This window comes from Triturus cristatus, chromosome 11, assembly GCF_964204655.1.
Source record: "Triturus cristatus chromosome 11, aTriCri1.1, whole genome shotgun sequence".
NCBI lineage: Eukaryota > Metazoa > Chordata > Amphibia > Caudata > Salamandridae > Triturus > Triturus cristatus.
The window spans coordinates 1052525201-1052548364 of record NC_140594.1 but is presented as its reverse complement, the minus strand read 5'-3'; the positions used below and the strand labels follow the sequence as shown (position 1 = coordinate 1052548364).

The following is a 23164-nucleotide window of genomic DNA, read 5'->3' as shown; positions in this document are numbered from 1 at the left end:
CCCCATCTCGTCGGGTCGTGGAATACGCCCCACCAGTTCTCAGGAGAGGTCGAGCAGTCCCACAATGCGTAAGTCAGGCGTCCCACCGGCCGTTGCACCGGGCCCTACAGCATACAGCATGTCCTGGGTGCCCTCTTCGCGGCGGATACCTCCGGTAGCTCTCAGGCCCAGGTCCGGCCGCGCGGCATTTCGTCCTCCTCTTCCTTAGCGCAGCTTAGATAGCCTGAGCCAGATTCCAGCAGGGTTCACCTGTCACGTAGGGCCCCCATCTAGGATTGCACCTTATTTACAAGCTGTAGTGAAGTATCCCTCGCAACGGGGCGTCACGCAGGCCGCATCCACCCCCCGCTTGAAGGGCTCTGCAGACCAGCCCACTGCGTGTGGGAATCAGGGCCCCTGAGGCGATGTCTCAGATCTCTAGCTGGTAGTCACTCTGCAGCCCCCTCACTACCACCGTAGTCACACAAGCAGTTCCGCACAGCCAATTCCCAGGCCCAGTACGATCCTGACCCACCAGGCGTTACCGTTCACTCAGGTATCAGTGCCTGATTTCGTGCGGCGTCTCCAGGGTATTGTGCAGCTATTAGCCAGATCTCTTGTGTCGATTCGGATGTCATCTGCACCCTCACATTAGGAGGTACCGCTCTCAGTCGTGTCTCCTCTCAGCACCCACAGCGCCACAGAATCACTGTCCTCGCAGCTTCCAGGCGCCACTTCAAAGCCGCACGCGCCTCAGTGTCTCACAGCGCAGAGCTCCCCGCTATCTCGGTCCTATGCAAATTCAGGGGCCTACCGTATCCCGGGCAGCTCCGCGATGTCGGGGCCAGAGATCCACCGCCTCCGGCATTCAGGCGCCTCCGCTCCCAGCTTCCAGGCGCTATTTCAAAGCCGCTCGCGCCTCAGCTCCCAGCAGTGCACAGCCCCCGCAGCCTCGCCCCCAGACAAATGCAGGGGCCTACCGAGTCCCGGGCAGCTCCACGATGCCGGGGACGAAGATCCGCCGCCGCTGACCCTCAGGTGTCTCCGCTCGCAGCTCCGGTCCACTCCGGTGTTCACAGCGCCTGGTCTGCCCAGGCTCCCTACGCACTGTACGCTTTCCGCTCGTAGTCCTCACAAGGTCCCCAAACGTATCTCTTTGTCCAGTCGCTGCTTGCGCTGTCACTCAGGCGCTGTGCCGACCATTCCTCTCCACTTCGGCCTGTCCGAGCCTTTTCAGCCACAATTTTTCGCCCGTGGCGGCCTGCACGCCTCGTGGGCGCATCGGCCTTCCGTAGCTGCGTCGCGCCCGGCACCGACCTCCACCAGTCAGGCGCCCTGCTCCGGTCGGGGATGTTTCCTCCTCCCGTTGCCTCCTCACAGCTTCGACACCCAAAAGACTTGCCAGGATTGCATACCGGGCATTTCTCCATCGATGCCAGGCGTTCACAGAGCGTGCCCGACCTTGAAGAAGGATTAATAGGCGGATTATACTACCGGACTGCGGGAGCTTCACCCAGAGGCAGCCATTCCGCAAGTGCGCCACCTAGCACCCCCTACTTTTATCCTTTATGCCTACTAATATCCAATTTCTTTCATATGGAAGAAGAACTCTCCAAGGGTTTAAGCAGTTTGTGGGAAGGCTAGTGTTGTGACCATGTATAATAAGGGATAAAGTAACCTTTCCCAATAATTTCAAGGAAATTATAAGTCGCCTTGAGTTCCACCAACTTAAAAAAACGTGTCCTTCCACCTCATTCCTCTACATGTTCACAGAACTTCTTGGTGACTTGCAACATCCTTATAAGGTAAAGCAGGGAGTACTTTCATTACACAGAAGTGGTGACCACTCAAGTTATAGGTCAGTTACACTTTCCCTTGATTTCTTTACTTTGCCAATACATTTTGCCCCGTTGACGGCTCTACACCAAATTTGGTACTCTCTTAACTTATGCAGCAGTGGTCATTGCATGCCACTTGTCATGTAGTTCCATGTACAGGAAAGATGTTGAAAGGACGGGGGTCAAAAATATTTGGCTTCCACAGGAAATGTTGGTCACTGCTGCAGTAATTCTCATGTTATGGGTGCTCCACCCAACGCACACTGTATAGTTTATGCCCCACATGCTCAGTAAAGCCCTTAGCCAATGGCATGTAAATGAAAAGACTGTCTACAAAGAGCAAAACATGGCTGCAGTGTGAAGTATGGTGTTCGATGTGCACCCTAACTAGTGGAAAAAATATTTTATTTGATTAAAAATATAATCATAAAAGCAGAACATACACACCACACATATACAAAAAAAAGATCGTGAAAATGGCCAAGAATTATATAAAAGTTCAAATCTTAAAAATATGTAGCGGCAGAATGTTAATGATGTGGCAAAGAAATTAGTGTTACTGTCAAAGTCTAAGATGGGGGCCCAGAATTATAAGGACACCCAGAGAATGTAAACATTTCATTAAGACAGTCTTCAAATAGCAGTGTCAATAAAAATCATCGGGGTCACATACCCTGATATTGCAGGAGTTGAGAGCACAGGAGAGACCAGAATGAAGACCTATAGGTCTACAGTTTTGTTTTAGACCCCTGTGACTCTCTTTCGAATTGTTACCGGACCTGCAATTTGATGGTTAAATTTACGATATACATGATAAATAAAAATAGTAAAACTTATGTTTAAAACTGTATTCTCTGCGTTCAAGGCCGCAATAATTGCCTGCCTGCAGGTCCGAGCTCCCAGTCTGGTCCATTCTGGCCTCAATTTTAGTCTACGCTGAGTCAGGAGAGCGGGACAGTGGCATGCAACATGCTCCATAGATTCCACCGGGCCCCACAACCCCTCACTGTTGATTATTTGACGAGCAACGCCAGATAGGTAAGTGTTTCAGCAAGTGCCATTCCCCCAGTCTTAAGTGCCATAAATCGCAATTTTAAATACAAAGAATATGTGCAGGTCAGGTATGATGACGGTGATGCCAACTGATAAGAGTTAATGACTGCCCATGCATGCTTGCGTTTGGCAAAAGAAGCTTTGTCGATGATGTGGGACAGAATGCGAGTACGCTTCTTAATGCTGGTTTTAAAAGCTGTTAGACTGGGGTTTAGGTTCCAAAGGTCACCTGCTAAAAATTGCTGAAGACATTCATTAAAAAATTTACTATAGAACCCACTTGGATTATCAGTGCCAATATCAGACCACAGCAAAGACTCAAGGGAACCGTCTTCAGCCCGCCTTAGCTTATGACACAGATTTAAGTAGGCACCTGCGCTGGAAATTTCATCATTTAGGAGGCCCAGTTCTAGTCTAATCTGTGCAGCGGAGGCAGATTTCGGCATGTGAAAAACACTTTTATAGATCTTAGTCACGTGTTGATTTAATGTTGTGCTGATTTTACCCCTGAAGATTTCAAAACCATATGACAACGTGGGGCCGACTTTAGCTTTCATAACTTCCATCATTGGGGCCAAACTCGGACCCATCAGTTTTTTTGGCAGTTTCGAGAAGTTCAATCGGAGAGCTGTGGCTTTCATTGAAATGTCACTACGATGCTTAACGAAGGTGCCCCTAGAGTCAAAGTTAACCCCCAAGTATTTATAGGATTTTCCTACGACAAGACTGGAATTGTTGTATGACCAGCCACCACCTCCATAACGTTTTCTGCCGAATATAACCACTTGGGTTTTCTTTAAATTAACCTCTAGGTTATTCTTAACGGTATAACTATGTAGTTCGTTTAACAATCGTTGCAGCCCTACTCGAGTAAGGCTAAAGAGAACAAGATCATCAGCATACAGAAGGTTACTTAACTGCACTCCACCGATCTTGGGAGAATGGCTATTTATCTCATCCAGATCGGCTGAGAGATCGGCAATAAACAGGTTGAAAAGCAATGGGCTAGCACACACCCCTGTTTCACTCCTCGTGTTGTTAAAATTTTTCGAGACAGATGTGTGCCAGTGCCAAGCTTGACTTGAATCCAGGTGCTGGAATATAGTTGGACAATGTCCTCCAGTAGTTTTACCGGGATTCCCCATTTCACTAACTTTGCCCAAAGTGCTTCCCTGGGGACCCGGTCAAAGGCAGCTTTAAAATCAACAAAACAGAAGACCAGCTTTGATGAAATAAGTGATTTGTCAATAAGTACTGATAATGCCAATAGATTATATGAAGTACCTGAATTTACAGTAAAGCCTGTTTGGTTTTTTGGAATCAAGCCTTTTTTGTCCGCCCAGGCACTCAATTCTTCAAGTAAAATGCTCGCGAAGAACTTTGCCTCATTGTCCAGTACTATCAACCTATAGTTGTTTGGGAACGAGTGGGCGCCGGACTTGTATATTGGGTGAATTACTGCCCCTCGCCATTAGTCTTGTATAGTTGAACAGCTCAGCACAGATCTAAAGAGGGTTGCTAATTGTTGTGCCCAATAGGGAACATTTGCTTTGAACAAGGCCTGTGGCAGGCAATTTGGGCCTGGTGCTCCATCCGCTCTCGCTTTTTGATAATATTTTGACCAGCCTTGCTTGAGTAATAGAGATCAACTCACATTGAGGCTGCGTTAGCTCTTGGGTATTATCCTGGTTCTCCAAAGGCCCATCTTTAGGCGTAAAGGAGGTGTTTGTTTCTAAAAAGTCTGCACCTTCATTGGCCTTAAAGTGGACGGTCAGAAATGTAACCCATTCTGCTTCAGCAATGTTTGCACTCCCCTGTCTGGTTGTTCCATTGAGTTGTCTCGTCAGTAATGCCCAAAATTTTCTTGAATTACGGTTTTAGCTTTCCCAAAGAAGTTTACCCCAAAATTGATCAAGATGAAGTTGTTTATCTTGTTTGGATGCCTGTCTGTAGTTTTTCTGAGCAATTTTGTAATTGATCAAACGGTCATTGGATTCTCGATGCTTCCTGATTGCCCGCAAAGCGGTATTTCTGATCTTTTTTAATTTCAGTTTGACTTGATATAAAAAACTGGGAGCTACAAGTAGTCGTATGAGGATGCGAATGCGATGGAAAAAGGTTTAACAGATGATAGCAAAAATGTGACCAATCAGTGATATGAGAAGCTTTGGGGTAGAGGCCACCTAATGTAAAAGACAGACATTCCTTCTTGATGTTGATACTAATTTCATCGTTCCATCTTAAGCGTTTTACGTTTTCTGAATGGACTCCTTTATGAGTTATTGGGGCGGTATTGTGGTAAACTGAGTTAGTATTAGTGATGACAACTTGTGGTCGATGGTCGCTCTCTGATCGCGCTTTGATGCTGTAGTTTTCCAAGTGAGAAAACATGGCTACGTTACAAATGGTGTAATCTAAAAATGAAAACTTTCGTCCATTTGTCCATGACCAATTTGGGGGGAGTATCCTGCGTGAACCTGCCGTTCATTACGATGAAACCTGCACTAAGGAGTTGCAACACGCAGAATTCCCCCAAAGCGCAGTATGAGTGATTTGAAGGTTTGGACTGGGATTTCAATGCCGACAGAGACAATGAGGGGAGATCTTCCAGATCAAACGGGTCTCCCTGAAACAAGTTGGTATTAAAGTCCCCAGTAAGCAGACAGTCGGCGTAGGGAAAGACCACCGCCAGGTCGCTCAAAACTTTAAGGAGACGATTTAGGTGAGCTCTTTTTGTCCGGACGCTTGGATTAATATAAACATTAAGAAACAATAGAGGTCGCTGTTGTCTCCACGAGCTAACTTTAACTCCAAGCAGCCAATCCTCGTCAATGTTTAAAAGCTCTGTTGGGCCCTTTAGGCTGCATGAGATGTAAATAGACAATCCTCCCTTGGGGCGACCATAGTTGCTGACTCTGACAGCTGGTTTCCAAAATTCAATAAATCCATCAATAGGACAACTACAAGTGGCCCATGTTTCCTGAACCGCAATCAGATCGTGGCTAAAAATAAAGTTTCGGGTCTCTAGTGAGGACATTTTAAGGTGAAGGCCACTAATGTTCCATGAACACAGGGAGAGGCGCGGCTCCGGCTGGTGTTTTATACAATTTATAAAGTGAGGCTGGGAGACGTTAGCTTTGACAGCCTCCAAAGGATTAGGTTCTAACAAGTTTTTCCAAATGGTCAGGCTGAGTTTTTGCACGACAAAGCTGCTGGTAGCCACCCCCAGTCTTGAGTTTTGTTGCAATTCGGGAGCGCGGGCCATGGATTTCCTATTAGAGATGCGTCTCCTACAGCATTTTTTAAAATTGAATATGGTTTACTTCTATCACTGGTCAGGGTCCGACACAGGCTTATCTGAGTGGCCGACTGCTTGGCTAATGCCATAGGATAGCCTGGTATGAAGTGGGGATAGATTTTGATTCCCGAGGACCGAAAAATATCTTTACAGGCTAGAAGAACTTGAGTCCAAGTAGGAGATCTAAATGTCACCAAGGTAGCTTCGGAGGGTTGCGACCCTCTTGGCGGAAGGAATTCTATATATTCAATGTCTTCTGATGCCAATTTAACAAGGCCCGGAACTCCTTTTGATAGTTTGATAATGTTTGCTCTATTGAGGACATCATGATGACCTTTTGATCTATATTCGGGGACAAGGAGAATTTTAAAACACTGTGAATCGCTGGCAGAAGTTGATTGACAGTGACCCTTGTCATTTAAAATATTTTTCTCAATTAATGAATCGGATTCTATTCCAGGGTGAGACAAAGAGTCGTCCCGAGACCCTTCCGATGTTATCAAGGAGTCCTCGGGTAGCATTGGAGTGCTTTTGAAGGATACTTTTGGCTGGCAACCTCCAGTACTAGATGGAACAGTTTTGAGTACGAAAATAGAGAGTGGATTCGGGTTGGGTAATCGTTTCAGTTAGCGAGTTTGTGTTTGCTGCGAGTTTGTATTTGCTGCTTGTATTTGGGCAGTTGCTTGATCCGTACCAGTTGAAAGCTCTTTTGGTTTAACAACGGCCGCAAGTTCATAAAGATTTGACACAGAACTTCTTCGGCCGGAAAGGGAGTTGGTTTGAACCTGGTGCTGTGCCAGAGTGGATTGCTGAACATTTGGCATTGAAAGGGCTATTGTGGTCAACTGGTCCTGCTTTGTTAGAATAGGATTCAAAACTCGTTTATTATCCAAGTTCTTAAACAATGGAAACAATTTAGGGGGTACCTCCACAGGTTTTGTAATTAGTTTGTTTCTTTGTTTGCGTTGACGTTTTTTTTTTCTCTTACTAAGAGGATGGAACGATTGAGAGATAATCTTAGGAAGAGGTGAGGCCGAGGTGAGTGGCTTAGGGTCCAGGTCTACCTTAGGGGGATCGACCGCTTTAGTTGAGCGACTTTCTGTTTGGGGGCTCAGCAACAGTGGTGGTGTCTGCTTTACCGGCATTGTCAACCCTTGGACTATGTGGTGCAATTTAAGTGCTTCAGGGGGTTTTGCCTCTTTGCCTTCTAAGATCCCGTCGGCCCTTGATATCGATGACTTATTTGTTTTGATGGGATCTGTACCCTGTTCTTGTGCCCGAACTTGACTCTTGCTGGCACTGCCTCCTGATAGTTGTTTAACTTCATCTAGAACACAGGTTAAAAAGGCTGGAAGTGCTGAAAGGCTGTCAATGATGGATGAACAACAACAGACTGACTGGACCAAATTTGAAGATGACTGAGCCCTTATTAAATTGTTTAAATTCTCTAACTTATTATCAATGCCTGCTGTAAACAAGGCTAAGGTGTTCAAGAGGTCAACCTGCAAGTCCAATTTGTCAGAATGGTAGTTTAATGCCGTGACTGTGGATTGAAAAGTTTGCAGCAATTGTGGCCAGATGATTGACATAGATGTCGGGGGGGCAGCCTGGGTGTCAGATTCTAATTTCAGATCAGATGATTTATCTGAGTCTTTAAGAAAGAAAGATCGGTCCAATAATTACTGGTCGTTTGGGTCTGTTTTAGCAGATCCTTGTTCGGGCTTTAAAGAAGCTGCGGCTGCTACGTTTAAAAGCGTTTGCAGTTGTAGCGGTGCAGCGTTCTCCTTTGGAGACCTTTCCCGTTGGATTGCAGTGGGACTAGATAGCTTGAAACTTGAAGGTTGATTATTTTGTGCAAGTAAAGGGCTTGAACACAATTGTGCGGTGGCATGGACGTGAAAATGTCTGACTGGTGTAAAACAACATTTGGTTTTGGTTCAGTTGTATCAGTCCATGTATGATTTTTTAAAACAAGGGACATATGGCTTTCCTGTGGGGAAATTGGATGACCGAATAAGGACTGCTGGGTGACCGAAAGGATTGCCATAGGAGGCGTTGGTGTCGTATTCAAGTCGTCCTCTGGTGACCTGACACTAAGATTAGTGCTGGGGGTGATCAATGACGATGTGGTTTTACTGGTTAATGGCGTATGGACGGTTACCTCTGTTATTTGTTGAAAGTTGCTAACCTTGGACTCCTCCACTGTTTGTGAAGAATTAAGGGGCTTAAGTGGTCAAGGTGTTTTTAAAAAAAATTCCAAGATCGAAATAGGTTGGATGGTCTTGTGGCGTCACGAAGAACTAAGGTCTCTGTTACCGACCGAATCTTCACCAAGAGGGGAGGGATTCGACGAAGCAGATGGGGGCGTAGACATAGATCGATTAAGAGCTCACATAGCTGCCCCATCTGCCGCTGCTGCCAGCTGTTTTAATTTTTTTTGTTTCGGTGATGAGAGCACCTTCCTTGTTCTCCCGGATCTCATCGCTCCACTTGGTGTGACTACGTTGCCCAGGAAAGGCCGGAACTACTTCTGTTAGTTCTACTGTAGATTCACAAGAATTATAGCTGTGAGCACTACTTCTTGGGCACCCCCCCTTTCATCCACCGCCCTCCAACTTCCTGCCCACGGTAACCTGCTTTACGGCCCCTGTGGCCCCTATAGCCCAGCCACCCCAATTAGTACAAAAATGGGGCTGCGATAGTATGCAGGGTTTATATAAGGGTCCCACGAGGGGCTAGTAAGGTCAGGACAGGGTGAGGGCAGGGTTGTTGGTTGGACGACGGACCAGGGGGGGCGAACGCAGGCAGAATGAGCCCAGAGCAAGACTAGGGCAACACGGCGCAGAGGTGGTGCAACCAGGGCCGGAGCCAACCAAGCCTAACCAAGTGGGCTAGGCTAGGAGATCTGGTGGCTCGAGGCTGTGCAGGACAGTGCACAATAGTAACCACACTTTCCACTGTCCTGGGCACGGTGAGAAAGACGGTCAAACGGAGGGGGCTACGGGCTAACACTATACCATGGAGTTGCTAATAGATGGGGGCTGGCATCTTAAGTGCTGCGGGGGCTAAAACCCACAAGGAGAAGCTGAAAATCAGAGACTCACCTTGGTAAGCCTCTAACTCCCTCCGACTCCTGCCACGGAAATCTGAAGGGAAAATCGCAGGACCCCCCACAGCGTTATCCCGGCCCCATCACCGCCTCTATGCCAACTCCAGGCCAAGCTTTTTTCCGCCCGCCCACACCGCCGCTGTGCCACAGCCACAACAGCCACAGCAGCCAGGCGTCACTGTCACCCGAGCCTGCCTGCCGCCAGAGGCTCCGCCCCCACGCACCACACACCACGCACGGCTCCGGGCTCAATTCTCGCGTCCGGTCGCGTGCCTTCCGAGACGAGATTCCACTATATACGTGTAGCATTCCACCATATACATGTAGCATTCCCTAAATAGTGAATGTCAGCACTTTCTCTGTTTTGTGTTCACCGAACCATAATTAATGAATCTTTAACTTTGTTTTGTGTTTTGTGTGTGCTTTGTGTCTGAATCGATAATTTTAAGCATTTGCTGAAATAGGTGTACAATAGGTATGCTTTTTGTGACCAAGCATATTCCTTGATCATATTCATCAACTGCCTTTTTACCCAACTGAATGATTTGTTTTAATCTACAGTGGGATTATCCTCTTAGAAACCATATGCCTCCTTGCATTTCAGTGGAATAACCCTCCTAGAAAATCAGTCTGAAAGTCATAACACTGATTTGTCTTTTTTAGATTTCGCCTGGATAGCACTTGCACTGTGCTTGTGCACATAGCCGAATTACTGTGCCCATTCGCTTCTGTGTGGCACGCATTAACAATACTTCTACTAAAGCTGTTCACACTGTTTGAGCCCCATTCACTGTCAAGATAAGATCTCTTCCAACAGAAAAGACAAACAGCTTCTAACAGTATGCTCTAATGCTTACTTTTTATTACTTACTTGTGTAAAGTAAATGCTTTGGCCTTAGAACGTTAGTGGCGTTTCCTATTCACGACCCAGTACCTTTCTTTGCACTTTGTAGGCATTATCGGACTGATTTTTTCAACATAATCTATTTAGTCATTATGATCAAACTCTAAATGTATTATAAACATTGCACGTTCACAATAAAGATCATATACAAGAGTTATGCTATATTTTACTTCTAAACAGGCAGCCACAAGTGCAGTTGCATTTCAGACAACATGGTCATGATTTGAATGGTGCAGCAGGTGCAGTAGCACCAGGCCCAAAAGTTGTCAGAACTCCTCTAAACACATAATAGTGCTATATTTGACTACTAATTAGGCAGTTACAATTGCAGTTACCTTACAGTTAAGAGGGACTTGATTTGAATGGTTCCGCAGGTGCAATAGCACCGGGTGCCAAAGTTGTCATAACTCCTCTAAACACCTAATATTGATATATTTTACAACTAAACAGGCAGTCACAAGTGCGGTTATCTAGCAAGCACTAGGGTCATGATTTGAATGGTGCAGCAGATGCAGTGGCACCGGGCCAACAAGTTGGCAGAACGCCTCAAAACTCCTAATATTGCTGTATTATACTGTTATACATGCAGTCACAACTGCATTACCTTGCAGTTAAAAGGGGCTTGATTTAAATGATGTAGCAGGTGTATTGGCACTGGGGCCAAAAGTTGTCATAACCACTAAACACCAAATATCGCTATATTTTACTACTAAACAGGCAGTCACAATACAGTTATCCAGCAGGCAGCAGGATCATTATTGGAATGGTGCAGCAGGTGCAATGGCACTGAGACCAAAAGCTCAAGGCATCCCACTAAACAACTAATGTTATGTTTTACTACTAAACAGGCAGTCACAGGTGCAGTTAGTTATCTTGCAGACAACAGGGTCATGATTTGAATGGTACATCAGGTGCACTGAAGCTGGGCCTAAAGTTGTGAACTCCTCTAAACACCTAATATTGCTATATTTTACTACTGTACAGGCAGACACAATTGCAGTTAAAAGTGGCTCGATTTGAATGGTGCAGCAGGTGCAGTGGCACTGGGGCCAAAAGCTTTAGGGACCCCACTAAACGCAGAATATTGCTACATTTTACTACTAACAGGCAGTCACAAGTGCAGTTATCCAGCAGGCACTAGGGCCACTATTTCAATGGTGCTGCAGGTGCAGTGGCACAGGGGGTAAAAGTTGCCAGAGCCCCTCTAAATACCAAACATTGCTATATTTAACTACTAAATAAGCAGTCACAAGTGGAGTTACTGTGCAGGCACTAGAGCCAATTTTTTTAATTGTGCAGCAGGTGTAACAGACAGACCTAATTGCAGTTATCTTACAAGCAATAGGATCATGATTTGAATGGTGCAGTGCAGTGGCCCAGGCCAAAAGTTGTCATAACTCCTCAAAACACCAAATATTGCTATATTTCAATTCTAAAGAGGCAGTCACAAATGCATTTATTTTGCAGGCACCAGGGGCATGATTTTAATGGTGCAGCAGTACTGGGCCAAAAAGTTGCCAGAACTCCTCTAAAGACATAATATTGCTATTACATCAATTAATTCTATTATTTCCCGCTTTCATTTCATTTTTCAAAATGTTGCTATTACTTAACCACACTATACCACTAGTAACAGCACAATATATTGCCTTTTTATACATAAAACAAGCCATAACACTTTGACAGACATTCTGTAACTTATATTGTACAATTACTCAGTAAGCTATAACTTACAACAAAAAACAGCTTATTATTAATCATAAGCGAAACATAATGCATTTACCAATGCTTGTTGCTGTAGTGGGTATCATTAACTAAACATTTGAACGTCCCTCAATTCCCTTCATTGAAGTCAATTGAATTGTTTTGCCCAATAGAGATCCTACTCTTATAAGTAAATTCAACTTAGGCACCAAAAGGCCGAATTCCAGGAATATGAGCTCTTTCACTAGTTGCATAGATCTAGCTAATCATTTTACTTCAGCTTGCTTGTCAGGCTGGAAAAAGTCCAGTCTTGTAGAGTGCCCTGTTTATTAATTTCAGAATTCAGGTTCAATAGCCAGTTTTACGCCTGATGATCCACACACAAGCCCCTATAATCTAAGGGCTGTGTTGAGTTCTATGCACAGCCCCACCACCCCAGCTCCTTATGCCTTGTAATACCCACTGCTCCAGTTCCTAACCCCTTCAGATATAGAAAAAACCTGAGCATACACATCTCTCAAATAGTATTCATAGCCTACCTTGAGGGAGTTCTTAAAGCTGTAGGATGGACTCTTCTCATGGCCATCGGCAATCTCCTCACGTTTCTTACAAAAGAGTAGGGTCTTGGCATAAAGGAAGAGGTGCCTCTGCATTGGTTTGAAGCGTGCCAAGTCCTTCACTTTATGGTGGCCCTTTTTATGATCCGTCCAGACGTTGAAAGAGCCCTGCATCAGCAGCTTGCCCAGCTCATTAAGGTCCCCCTGATACACAATATAAAATGATGTACATTAATGGAATTACACACACACAAGAAAAAAGGTTGTTTTGTCTCAAGAAACATACTCTGGTTCCAGATTATCTCAGATGGCTTCTCCAAATTTCGAATAAACCACATTAAAACTTAAGTACAGCCGCCAAAATATGATTGACAGTCAGCCACCACTCTTCAAGCTCGTGTCTCTAAGGCAGATAAACCCATTACCTGGACTTTTGGATCAATCGAATCTTTTTATAGGGTCTCAGAAGTGGTTTTATTTATTTCCATTCCGGATATGTGGCTGCAACAGGCATTTATTTGGCATTGTGTATTTCAGCTGAAGAAAACATTTCAGGATGGAAAGTTATGTACTGAGCCAGTGATTTGATCTGTGTAACACCTTGTTGGTCTAGGACCGGTTCAACATTCACATTCGGAGAAACATTTGTGCAGGCCATACTTCAAGTTTTTCCGTGTGTCTGTGGCATCAGTTCATGTTATGAACTTCTGACCTTAAAAGGAAGGGTAGAAGGGATGACCTTACTGAAGATACTGGACTCCAAGGTCGACCCAGTTATTGGCCTTGTGGTTGTACCGCGCTTGTGGGGCGGAGAGCCATTTAAAGGCGGGAAGGGGCAGATTTGCAACACAGTCAGGGTTTTCCACCATCATTCGCAGCAAATGTAGGTAAATATAGCACTTATCCGATGGGTGCCTCTTGACATGTGTCCTGGTTCTTAGTAGAGAAGCAGGTTTCCTGACATGGGCATCAGGAGTGAGTCACCTGCGTTGGTGGCTGATTTGGAATCAGGTTCCAATACTTCATTCTCGTTGTGGTCATCTAACTATCCAAGTGAGCCCACGCAGTAATGAGTGACAAATCTGCATCTCCAATGCTCTTTTGCCTTACTAGCTGGCCACCATCTGCCTTCTGTCACCGCTGTCTGCAAGGGCCTTGGCTGTGGGACTAGGCTTCAGTCTAACAGAATTTGCGGTGCAGAACCAGCACGGGGTATCTGTCCTGGCTTGTGAAGAGAAACTGGGAGTTGTGGACAGTCTTTGAAGGATTGTGGTGAGGGGCACTTCAGCATCCCAGGCAAATTGGGTAATAATGGGAGGCACTTTGGGAAGTGGCCTGGTCACCACTGCTAGAATTAACTGGAAATCCACCCCTTTGTTATCGTGAAACGTAATCTGGGGCTTCTCTATAAAGGGCCAGGATGTCCTTATTTGAAAGTGCAATTGTGAGAAGTTGGCCTGATGTATGATGTCACTAGTTTTAGTGTACACCTTATATCAGTCCAAACAACCCTTATGGTGATTGGTTGTAAAGTCAACCTTATAGACCAGCTATCCTAGTGGTAGCATGGACAAGAGCAGTCTTAGGCTAAACTCTGAATGGCATGTGAAGCCAGCTGTGATACCATATATAATCCCTTGAATACCAAATGAAAGGACACCACAACGGATATATATATAAAATAAAGTGTATTTATTCTAGTCAAACCCTCAGCACTCTTTATGAGATTCGAGGTAAGTACAACACAGTCTTATTCAAGCATACATTAAGTCACACAGGTAAGTAATACAGTTAGGCCCTATGGGCCACGCAAACCATATACTAAAAAAAGTGGTATAAGGACCACTGTCGTGGAAATAGAATAGGCCTAGGGAATCGCTGGGGCTACACTACACTACCAACAGTTAGGAAGTGGGAGGCCCACGGGATTCAGGTGCAGAGTGGAAACACTCACGCGTAATGCGTATAGTCGATAGCAATAGTACAGTTCTGAAATAAGCAGTTTTAGGACACTTCTGAAGCAACTAGGAAGTCGAGGCTCGGAAACTAGACCCTAGGATAGTCACTACCCTTGTGAGCACCGAAGTACCCAAGTTACCTAGCCCACAGGCTGCGGGTGCATAGGTGTGAACTTGCGTCGGGTTTCGTCGTGGACTTCTATGGATGCCTGAAGGAAAGTTGCTGACATGCAGTCAGTGCAGAGTGTCCGGTGGATCCCAAGGCCGGGATCATGAAGGAAGGGTACCTGCAAGCAGAAGGGACAGAGTCAAGGTCACTAGCCAGTGACCACGTGGAACCAGGAAGGAACCAGGCGATGTCGTGAAGATTGCAGGTGAAGGGTGAAGCTTGTCGCAGCAGCCACGGGTACCAGGAGACGTCGAGGACGACCAGGACCAGGAGGCGAGCTGTCCCACGAAGGCTCTTGCTGTCGGCGGCGGCGAAGTCGAACTAGGACTCTCCAAGCCTTGGCAAGCGGAACCCACGAAGAACGGAGGACTTGCTTCTGGTGCAGACCAGGAAAGTCTGGGGTGCTTCTCTTTTGCAATGAAGCGGGAGCCAGTCTGGAGGAGCCAAACCAGCAGTGAAGATTTCAAGGTGTGTCGTCACAAAGGCCGCTAGCCAACGGGCAAGCAACCGGACAGACGCGCAAGCAGGAAAATGCAGAAGGGCCCCACGCAGGACTCGTGGAGTGTGGGGGGCTGATCTTCGGTGCAGATGGTGCTTGGAGTTGGGGCTTCTCAATCCCCGGCGCACAACTTCGAGGGTGCCTCAGAAGCTGCGCTGGAAGATACTCGCCACTTTTCCCAGGTAGCCGGTCCCACGTCTCTCGTCGCCTCCACGGATCTCAGCTCGGCTGTGGATGTGGATCAGGGTCGGAGAAGTCTGGAAGTCAAGGCTCTGGTCGGGCTCTGCAGTCGGTCCCTCGTAGAACTTCAGCAATGCAAAGGGTAGTCTCTTGATGGTGCCTGTTTGCACAGGGTAGCCACTCCTTGGCCACAAGAGAGATTCTTCAGTCTTCTTCTTTCGTCGAATGTTGAAGGTCCAGAGTTTCTGTTCAAGTTGCAGGTTCAGGATAATCTAATCTCCTGAGGCCCAGCTACCACTCTTATACTAATCTGGGGGGCTGGGTTGCCTGCTAGGTCACGCCTTATGGGTGGGACCTGGGAGGGGGGTGGTTACACCCCCTTCCCTTTGTCCAGTTTCACGCCAGGACTGGGGCTGGTGTGCCCCAGCACCGGTTTGAACTGGACTATGCATGGGACACCTTGTGTGCCCCAGGCAGTGTCTCGTTTCATTCATTCCTCCCTGCCCCAATACACTAAGGCCTGTCTGGGGTGGTGCTCGCACCTCCCAAGGCAGGAAACCTATTGTCCAAGCCTCCCGTGCCGGGATCACTCCCAGCAGCAGGAGGTCAGACTTGTGTCGTGGCAGCAGCATCCATTTTGTGATGCTGGGGCTCTGGTTAACTTTAACCGGGTAAGTAGGTTTCAACATGTCTTCTCCCTCTAGAAGGGAGGGATAATATCCTCATCCCCAGAAATGGGATGGGGGTATTATTCCAAAGTGTTAGACACCTTACACGACATGTTTCGATAAAGCCAAACCATAGTTACCATAACCGTTTAAGATTATAAGGTACTTTAAGAGTATATGGTAGGCTATATCATAGAACAGCTATAAGGACATGGTTCCGAAAGCTGCAGACAGGCTCAGCTCATGCTAGAGCACCATCTCACATGTTACCAAGCACTCTGCCTCCAGGATTGTTAAGGCCTGCCATACAAGTGGCTGATAGGTACACATGTGTCTATATGTAAGATAGGTATAGGAATACTACACCTAAGCAAGGGGTGATTACACGACCTTGCCCCAGCTGAGCGATCAGCCAGTTGTGTCATAATGGAAGGCCAGGCCAGGGGTGGCATAATACATGCTGCAGCCCCTGGTAGGCCTAGGATACACCTATGCCCTGGGTACCTAAGGTACACTGTACAGCGGCCAATAAGGTGATCCTATCCAAATAGGTTATGCATCTAAAGTACATAGTATTAATTTAGAGAGAGAACAGCAGGGCTGTGGGTCTGATTAGCAGGCCCACAGCCACATCTAAGTCGAAAACCAGTAAAGCAAAAGCAAAAAGTGGGGGTGAACATAGAAAGCAGACCCTACTCTCCTACAGCAATGACTTCAGTGCTTGCAGCACCTGGGATGGGAATGTCCACTGCATGGTATACGAGGATGTTCTCAGAGTGGCCATCTGCATGTATTTGTGATATTCTGTTTTATATTTTGGCTTTGGCTGCACAGTTACCTAAGCATGTGTGCAGAGGCCTAGACCTGTTCCTGTCTATGTGACTTCCGGGATTTGTTTTTCTGAACTGGAGGTAAGCACCAAGTTTGCGCTTCTGAGAATTAGACTACTCTCCCTGTCCTGGGAATAGCAAGTAAAGTGATGGTGGCAGCACAGTGTGTTTTAGAAAGGTAACTAGAGTGAAAAGATCTTTTTTATGTGTCAGTGAATGTGAGGCCTTTTGCCCCCACCTGTATAAAGTGCTACTGTTGTTTATACCCATAATCCTTCGCTGGCATTCCAAGGGTATGTCAAGTGAATAGCAAAAGATGGAGGGAGACGACTGTTCTGCAAGACAGTGGAAGTGTTTTGCCTGAATTAGTGTGGCTGGAGGTAGGAGATTCAGACACCGAGGAGAGGAGGAAGGAGCTACCTTTAGAAATACTGCAATACTGTTTGTTAACAAGGAGCTGCTAACTAGTTTTCCTGATAGCACACAAAAGGGCAACCCAGTATTCCCTTGTGGGCTAGGGTATTCATGATAAGGTAGGTAAAAGGACCAACAAGGGATTTGTTTGAAAGCGGGGATACTGGGGAAACCTTTCAATTACTCAGTGATGTCCGAGAGCGGCATCTCAAATGAATTGGTTTGTATTTATTATAAAGAAGATGATTAAAGATAAATAGTTAAAATCATGTAGGCAGGTGTGTATACTTTTCAAAATTGCACTAGAATCAGACAAAACAAGAAATATCGTGCTAAAGATAATGATAGCTCTTAGTAAATTGAGAATGTATTGTACAATACAGCTGGAATCTCCGATTTTTTTAAACATATGACAATGTACTAAATGTCCACTTTCATAATACAACCAGAGAATGTTAATCGTCAAGTGAAAACAAGGCTCGTAGGGATGTTGTGAATTGTCCACTGGATAGATGCACTGAGTGTAGACGTTTCTGTCTCATAGAGGAAGAATCCACAAGACCATCTTCAGGACTATGATGTTTTTATGAAGATTAATAGAGGACCCCACTCTAAAGAGTAAAAAGGAACAAAACTTTAATACAACAAACAAGTTGTTTGGAAAAAAGAAAAGTGCTGCTCATAATCGTGTGAGGATAGAAACCACCACCTAAGTTAAAAAACGACGATAAAATCGTCTCAATGGGTGGGACAAAGTTGTGCCCAGAGTTCAAAAGTGAATTGAACTGGATTTAAAATGTCTCGTGCATAACTCTAAAAGCCAGTATGCCCAGGATGTAAGATGTGACCTGAATTAAAGAGGTCATAGCGATTTGGTTTGCTAGGACGGTCTGCTCAAGAGTATTAGTTAGAGGTGCATCATAATAAGGGTTCCGACGGGGTGGAATGCACTTACTTGAAGGACAACAAGATAATGCTTGGCTAGGATGTATGGAGCCTGGAATCTGAAATGGATCCAGTGCTGGGTGTAGGTCCAATAAAGTTCGATGAAAACTTTGTTCCAAGGTGAAGCCTGAGGAGGATACTTGGAAAGAACCACCCCAAACCAGTTCTAAAGTTTGGGACAGTGAATCCACATTCCCTTTCTAGAAGATGTATATAAAAGTGAACCCAAAACTCCACTTTGTTACAAGTCCTTTATGACCAGGGAATCGAGTGCTCCGCAGAGTACTCGGATTGCTGTGCATTTGGGGTCGGTGTCTGTCTGACTGCAAATATCCCAGAGGTAAGGAGACCTCACCCAAAGGCTGGGCTTTCTGCTGGTGGAGCTGTGATTCTCTTCCAGGGGATCCTCATCAATAATCATAAGCACTGAATAGTCCGGCCCACGCTTGGGTATCCTGAAGCATATAAAAAATACATATATGTATGCATAAATCGAACAAAACAAATATTTACACTCACAACAGTAGCAGCCTATAAACAGGCTAAGAAGTCCCATTTTATTTTTATTTAAAAAAGGAAATATTTTATTTTATATAGGTCACTATAAAGTAGAAGTAAACATAGTCCATCTTTCTCAAACTTTCTTCAAAATGTAAAATAATTATCCAGTAGGCTGCAAGTAATACATTAAGCTAATACAGCTGGTACTTTGCCTGGAAGAACCTCACAGTACCCTCAGTATTCCATCAGGCTCCGTACGTGACAGTTAGGTCGGTTAATTTTTCCGGCTATTGGAAACGCGATCCTTGGGCATTGAGCTCTGCCTTTTTTGGCAAATATCTAGAGATAACCTTCAGAAAAACTTGTTTTGAGGTTTTTACTTTTTTTCTGTTTAAAAGAGGTGATTTTTCTGTCAGAATACCTTTACTTTTTGTGAAGTGCCCTTCCCGTGGAAAGAAGATGGCTCAAACAGATCCAAAGAGGGTCTGTATCTACTGCCTTCTTGAAGATCACCACCCTAGTTTATGCATACACTGTAAAAAAAAAAACTCTCCAGAAGAACACTGAGAAACAGAGAAAAAAAATCAGACTGCATGGACTACAGGAGAAATAGCCGGGAAAAACAGGAGAAGAATGCTGGTTCCACAAGAATCCATGGTGAAGGTCAGTCTTCCACCAGGGTGCTTTCTTCCAACTCCAAGGACTCCCCTAGAGACAGAACCAGGGAGAGAATTCATCAAGAGGAGAGATATTACCAATCGATTTCGAGGAGTATGACGTCGAGGATAGTGTCTTCAGGGAATCTGCCAATTCACCGACCAAGTACTCCATCGAAGTTGACGGCGAATTGTGCCATTTGACGTCAAGGGAAGAGTCAATTTCAAGTACTCCTCTGTCAATGGCAAGACCAGTACCGTCAAGCCCCCTCTGTCGACATAAGCAAGGTCGACGTTGAAGCATCCACAGCTGACATCAAAGACCCCTCAGCCGGCAGCAAAGCATCTTCTGTCGAGGACTCTTCTGTCTACATCTAGTCCCTGTCCATCGACGTCGAAGACTTCACTGTCACATCAGTCACGGTCAAAACAAACATCTGACTTCCCGATCTAGATCTTCGTCATTCCACTTGTCTCCAAGATGGTTACACGACTTACGTAAGCGGACAAGGGGTACTCCTTGTTCGGATGATTCTCTAACATATTGGCCTTCCAGGAACATGCCAGAGACTGTCCATTCCATCTCTGTCAACTGGGCCCGTTTCATTTCCAAGGCTGTTAGGAGAAGTCACTTTTGCTCTGTCACCTGTGTAGGAAAGTAGGATCTGCTTTTATAGTTACCCCCACTTTCTGCCTGGTGCTATGTTGTTTCTGACTAGTCTGAATGGGATTCTGATAATCAGTACCCCAGTCTCTTTGCTTTCTCCCCATAACTGTTATGTTCAGTACTTAGGTACAGTCCAGATTGGATATTGAGGTACCCTTAACAGTCCCTAGTATATGGTACTAAGGCAACCAGGGCATAGGTACCCCAGAGGTCCCCCCATGAGCTAAAGCATATATAATGCCACCCATGAGAGACCATTCAAACTTTAACTACAGGCCTGCCATTGCAGCCTGATGCTAGCACCACTTACGAAAGATATAGGTTTCCTATATCTAGGGTCACTGCACTTAAAACCTATAAGTCACCCCTATAGCAGGCCTTTGCACCCCTGAAGGCACGGTGCTTGGTTCTAAGTGTGAGGGTGCCCCTGCATGAGCAGGACACCCCTACAGCCTTCAGAGTCCATTCTCCCGGGTTGTGAGACAGCCATATACCATATAGATGGGCGCGGCATCACTACGCTATGACCATCTCGAAATTGGCTGAAACGAATCCTGTCATATTTGTTATCAAACATGTTGGAATCATACCTCCACACCGTAAACAGTTTGGGAGGTATAATTCCAAGCACTGTAAAGGCCCTCCGTTAGGCTCTCAGTGCTTCCGGTACCAGTCTTCTAGATCCGGACAGCACAACATGGCTGCTGCCGACCAGAGGCATGATTCTGCCCTTCTGCTGCTGGGCCAAGCTCGAGCAGGGGGAGGCAGAACAATAGGTATCCTGTCACAGGGAGGTGTGACCGCCTCCCAGACAGGATTTAGTGTGTTGGAGCCAGGTGGGTGCGCTTGCCAGCACCACTCAGTCTGCATGAGGGGCACATTTGGTGCCCTCCGTGCATAGTTCAGTACTGGCGCGAAACTGGACAAAGGAGATGAAAGCATCCTCCCCACTGTCCAATCCCTCCCCTGGGAGGGAACCGTGAATCGTCCCAACCCTTTCCTTAGGGTACTTAAGGGCTTACCTGGGTGTAGGTCCCTAGATTCGTCGTGGGACTCAATTCAGACACTACTTCTACTTCGACCATTTGGGCACTCTGGACTTCGCTTGGGCTCGACTTCGTCACGCTCTTGTGTCCTGCATCGTCTGCGCCTGTGCTCCATACAGGAACCTTCCAAGGCCTAGGGGCATCCCAGACACCTGAAGGAATCTCCCTTGAAGTGAAGGAGTCTCTTCCCTGCATCTGCAGGCACTGCAACTAAGCTGACCGGTCTGCTGATCCTGAGCTCCCACTGACTCCGAAAGTCTCAGCAACACAGGTGGTGGTCTTCACATCCCTCGAGGCCTGTTCTGCTGTCTCACCAAGTTTAAGGGCCAGTATCCCTCATCGGAGCCACAGGAACCGAACCCCTGTGCACCGTGTCGAATTGCTGTTGCAAAGGCTTGTTGGCTTCCGTCCACCAAGATCTTCGGGCTCCAAGTAGCCCCAACCTCAAGTATCTCCAGTGACCAAAATCTTCGTCCACATTGCATCGTTTGCACTGTGGCCTGCATCTTTGGTGAGCGACACGAGGTCCTCTTGCGACAGAGTGCCTCCAGCCTGTGGGTCCTGCTGAGGGGCACCTTTGATTTCTTTGGGCTCCCCTGATTGCTCAGGGCCTACCCTGACTCCCCTGCTTGTGGTGAGTCTCCTGGACCTTGCTGGTCCCGACACTGCACCTTCATCGACTTCCATGTTGTTTGCAGTTGCCAAGGCTTGTTGGTGCTCCCGACGGACACCGACCACTCAATTCTCAACATCTGATGTGGGACAGCTCATGAACGGCTCCTGGTCTTCCACAGCGTCGTCTGGTCCTCGCAGCTGCAGAGTCAAGGTCACTGTCAACTCTCCTGCAACACCCGACATCGGTGGGCATTTGCCCTCCAGGTCTCCGGGTCACTCCTGAGTGACACAGACTCTGTCCCCTTGGCTTACAGGTACTCCTCACCTTGAGTCCACCTGCGTATTCCACCGGACACTTTCTCCTTCTCCAGCCGCGCCATTTTCCTGAAGTCCTCCATTGGGTTCGACAGTCGTTTCCAACACCATTTCACACCTATGCAACCGACTTTCCTAGTGTAGGTAACGTGGGTACTAGGGTATCCACGGGTGGGGTGGCTCTCCAACCTTCTGTCTTCCATGGAGTTTCTTCAGGGTCCACTAGGATGGGTCTTGTTTCTTTGAAATTGCAACCGTGACTTACACGTTGATTTGTGCTGAGAAAGCGGTTGTCTTCCCACACTACACCCAATCTATGTAGGGTTCCTAGTCACACATCTTGGGTGGCTCCTTGGGTCCCCAGCACGTCTATGTCCTCTGGGCACTGTCCTGACACGAGTCGTGGTTCTTATACCATTTTCTTAGTATATGGTTTGGTCCCCCCTGGGGTCCACTGTGTATTCTGTACTATTTACGTGATTTCTATACAAAGTATTGTGTGCATATCTCCGGGTAGGAGATATCTGTATGTGTTAGTGAGTGTTATATAATATTTTTATAAATACATTGTGTGGTTCTTTTTAATTTAATCTAACCCCCTCTGGACTAAGCCTGAAGGCTGCTCTCCACAGGTACCACTTAGAGGGATTTCTAAGGTTGTCTAAGACCTCCTAAATCACCATAAGGGTTGTCTGGAACGTTGCAGGGTGTCCACTTACATAAGTGTACATCATATATCAGGCCAGCCTCTCACAACCAGTCAGACAGACTTCCCCTCAAAGAAGACTGCGATCACAAACGAGAAGGCATCAAATGCGCTCTAGATCTAGAACTAGATCTTCCTCTTCTCACTCAAGACGATCAGGTCTCCATAGTAGATGTTCACCTTCAACTACCTCATGGCCTTCTATAAGGGATTACTCCACAACCCTGTCATACACTCCTCCAGCTAGAGTCTCTCCAGTAGAGAATCTTTACACGTTTAATGATGTCTTAGTGAGAGGGTCTATGAAATTGAACATGGCGAAGCCCAGCACAACTACTTCAAATTCAGTCATCTTTTAGACTTAACACCAAAAAATCTCTTATGGACCTCTACTGCCTTTAGTTCCAGGTCTTTTAGAGCCATCAATGCAGCTATTCCTGACGCCTGCATTGATTAGGTCTGTCCCTTCCAGACTTGTAAAGAAGAACAAACCACCAAATCAGAATCTTCTTTTATTAAGGCAAGATACTACGCCAGATTCGGTGATTGTAGC

At 46.3% G+C, this 23164-nt stretch overlaps 1 protein-coding gene across 7 annotated transcripts in view; it reads right to left on the bottom strand.

Moving 5' to 3' along the window:
* The window catches only part of MCF2L2 (MCF.2 cell line derived transforming sequence-like 2), a 2345299-nt gene that overhangs the window by 417044 nt on the left and 1905091 nt on the right, over nucleotides 1-23164 (bottom strand). For all 7 annotated transcript variants that reach the window (XM_085635348.1, XM_085635350.1, XM_085635347.1 and 4 more), the window contains exon 22: nucleotides 12425-12646. In XM_085635348.1, the coding sequence (XP_085491474.1) occupies nucleotides 12425-12646 (222 nt within the window). The remainder of the gene's footprint in view (nucleotides 1-12424; nucleotides 12647-23164) is intronic.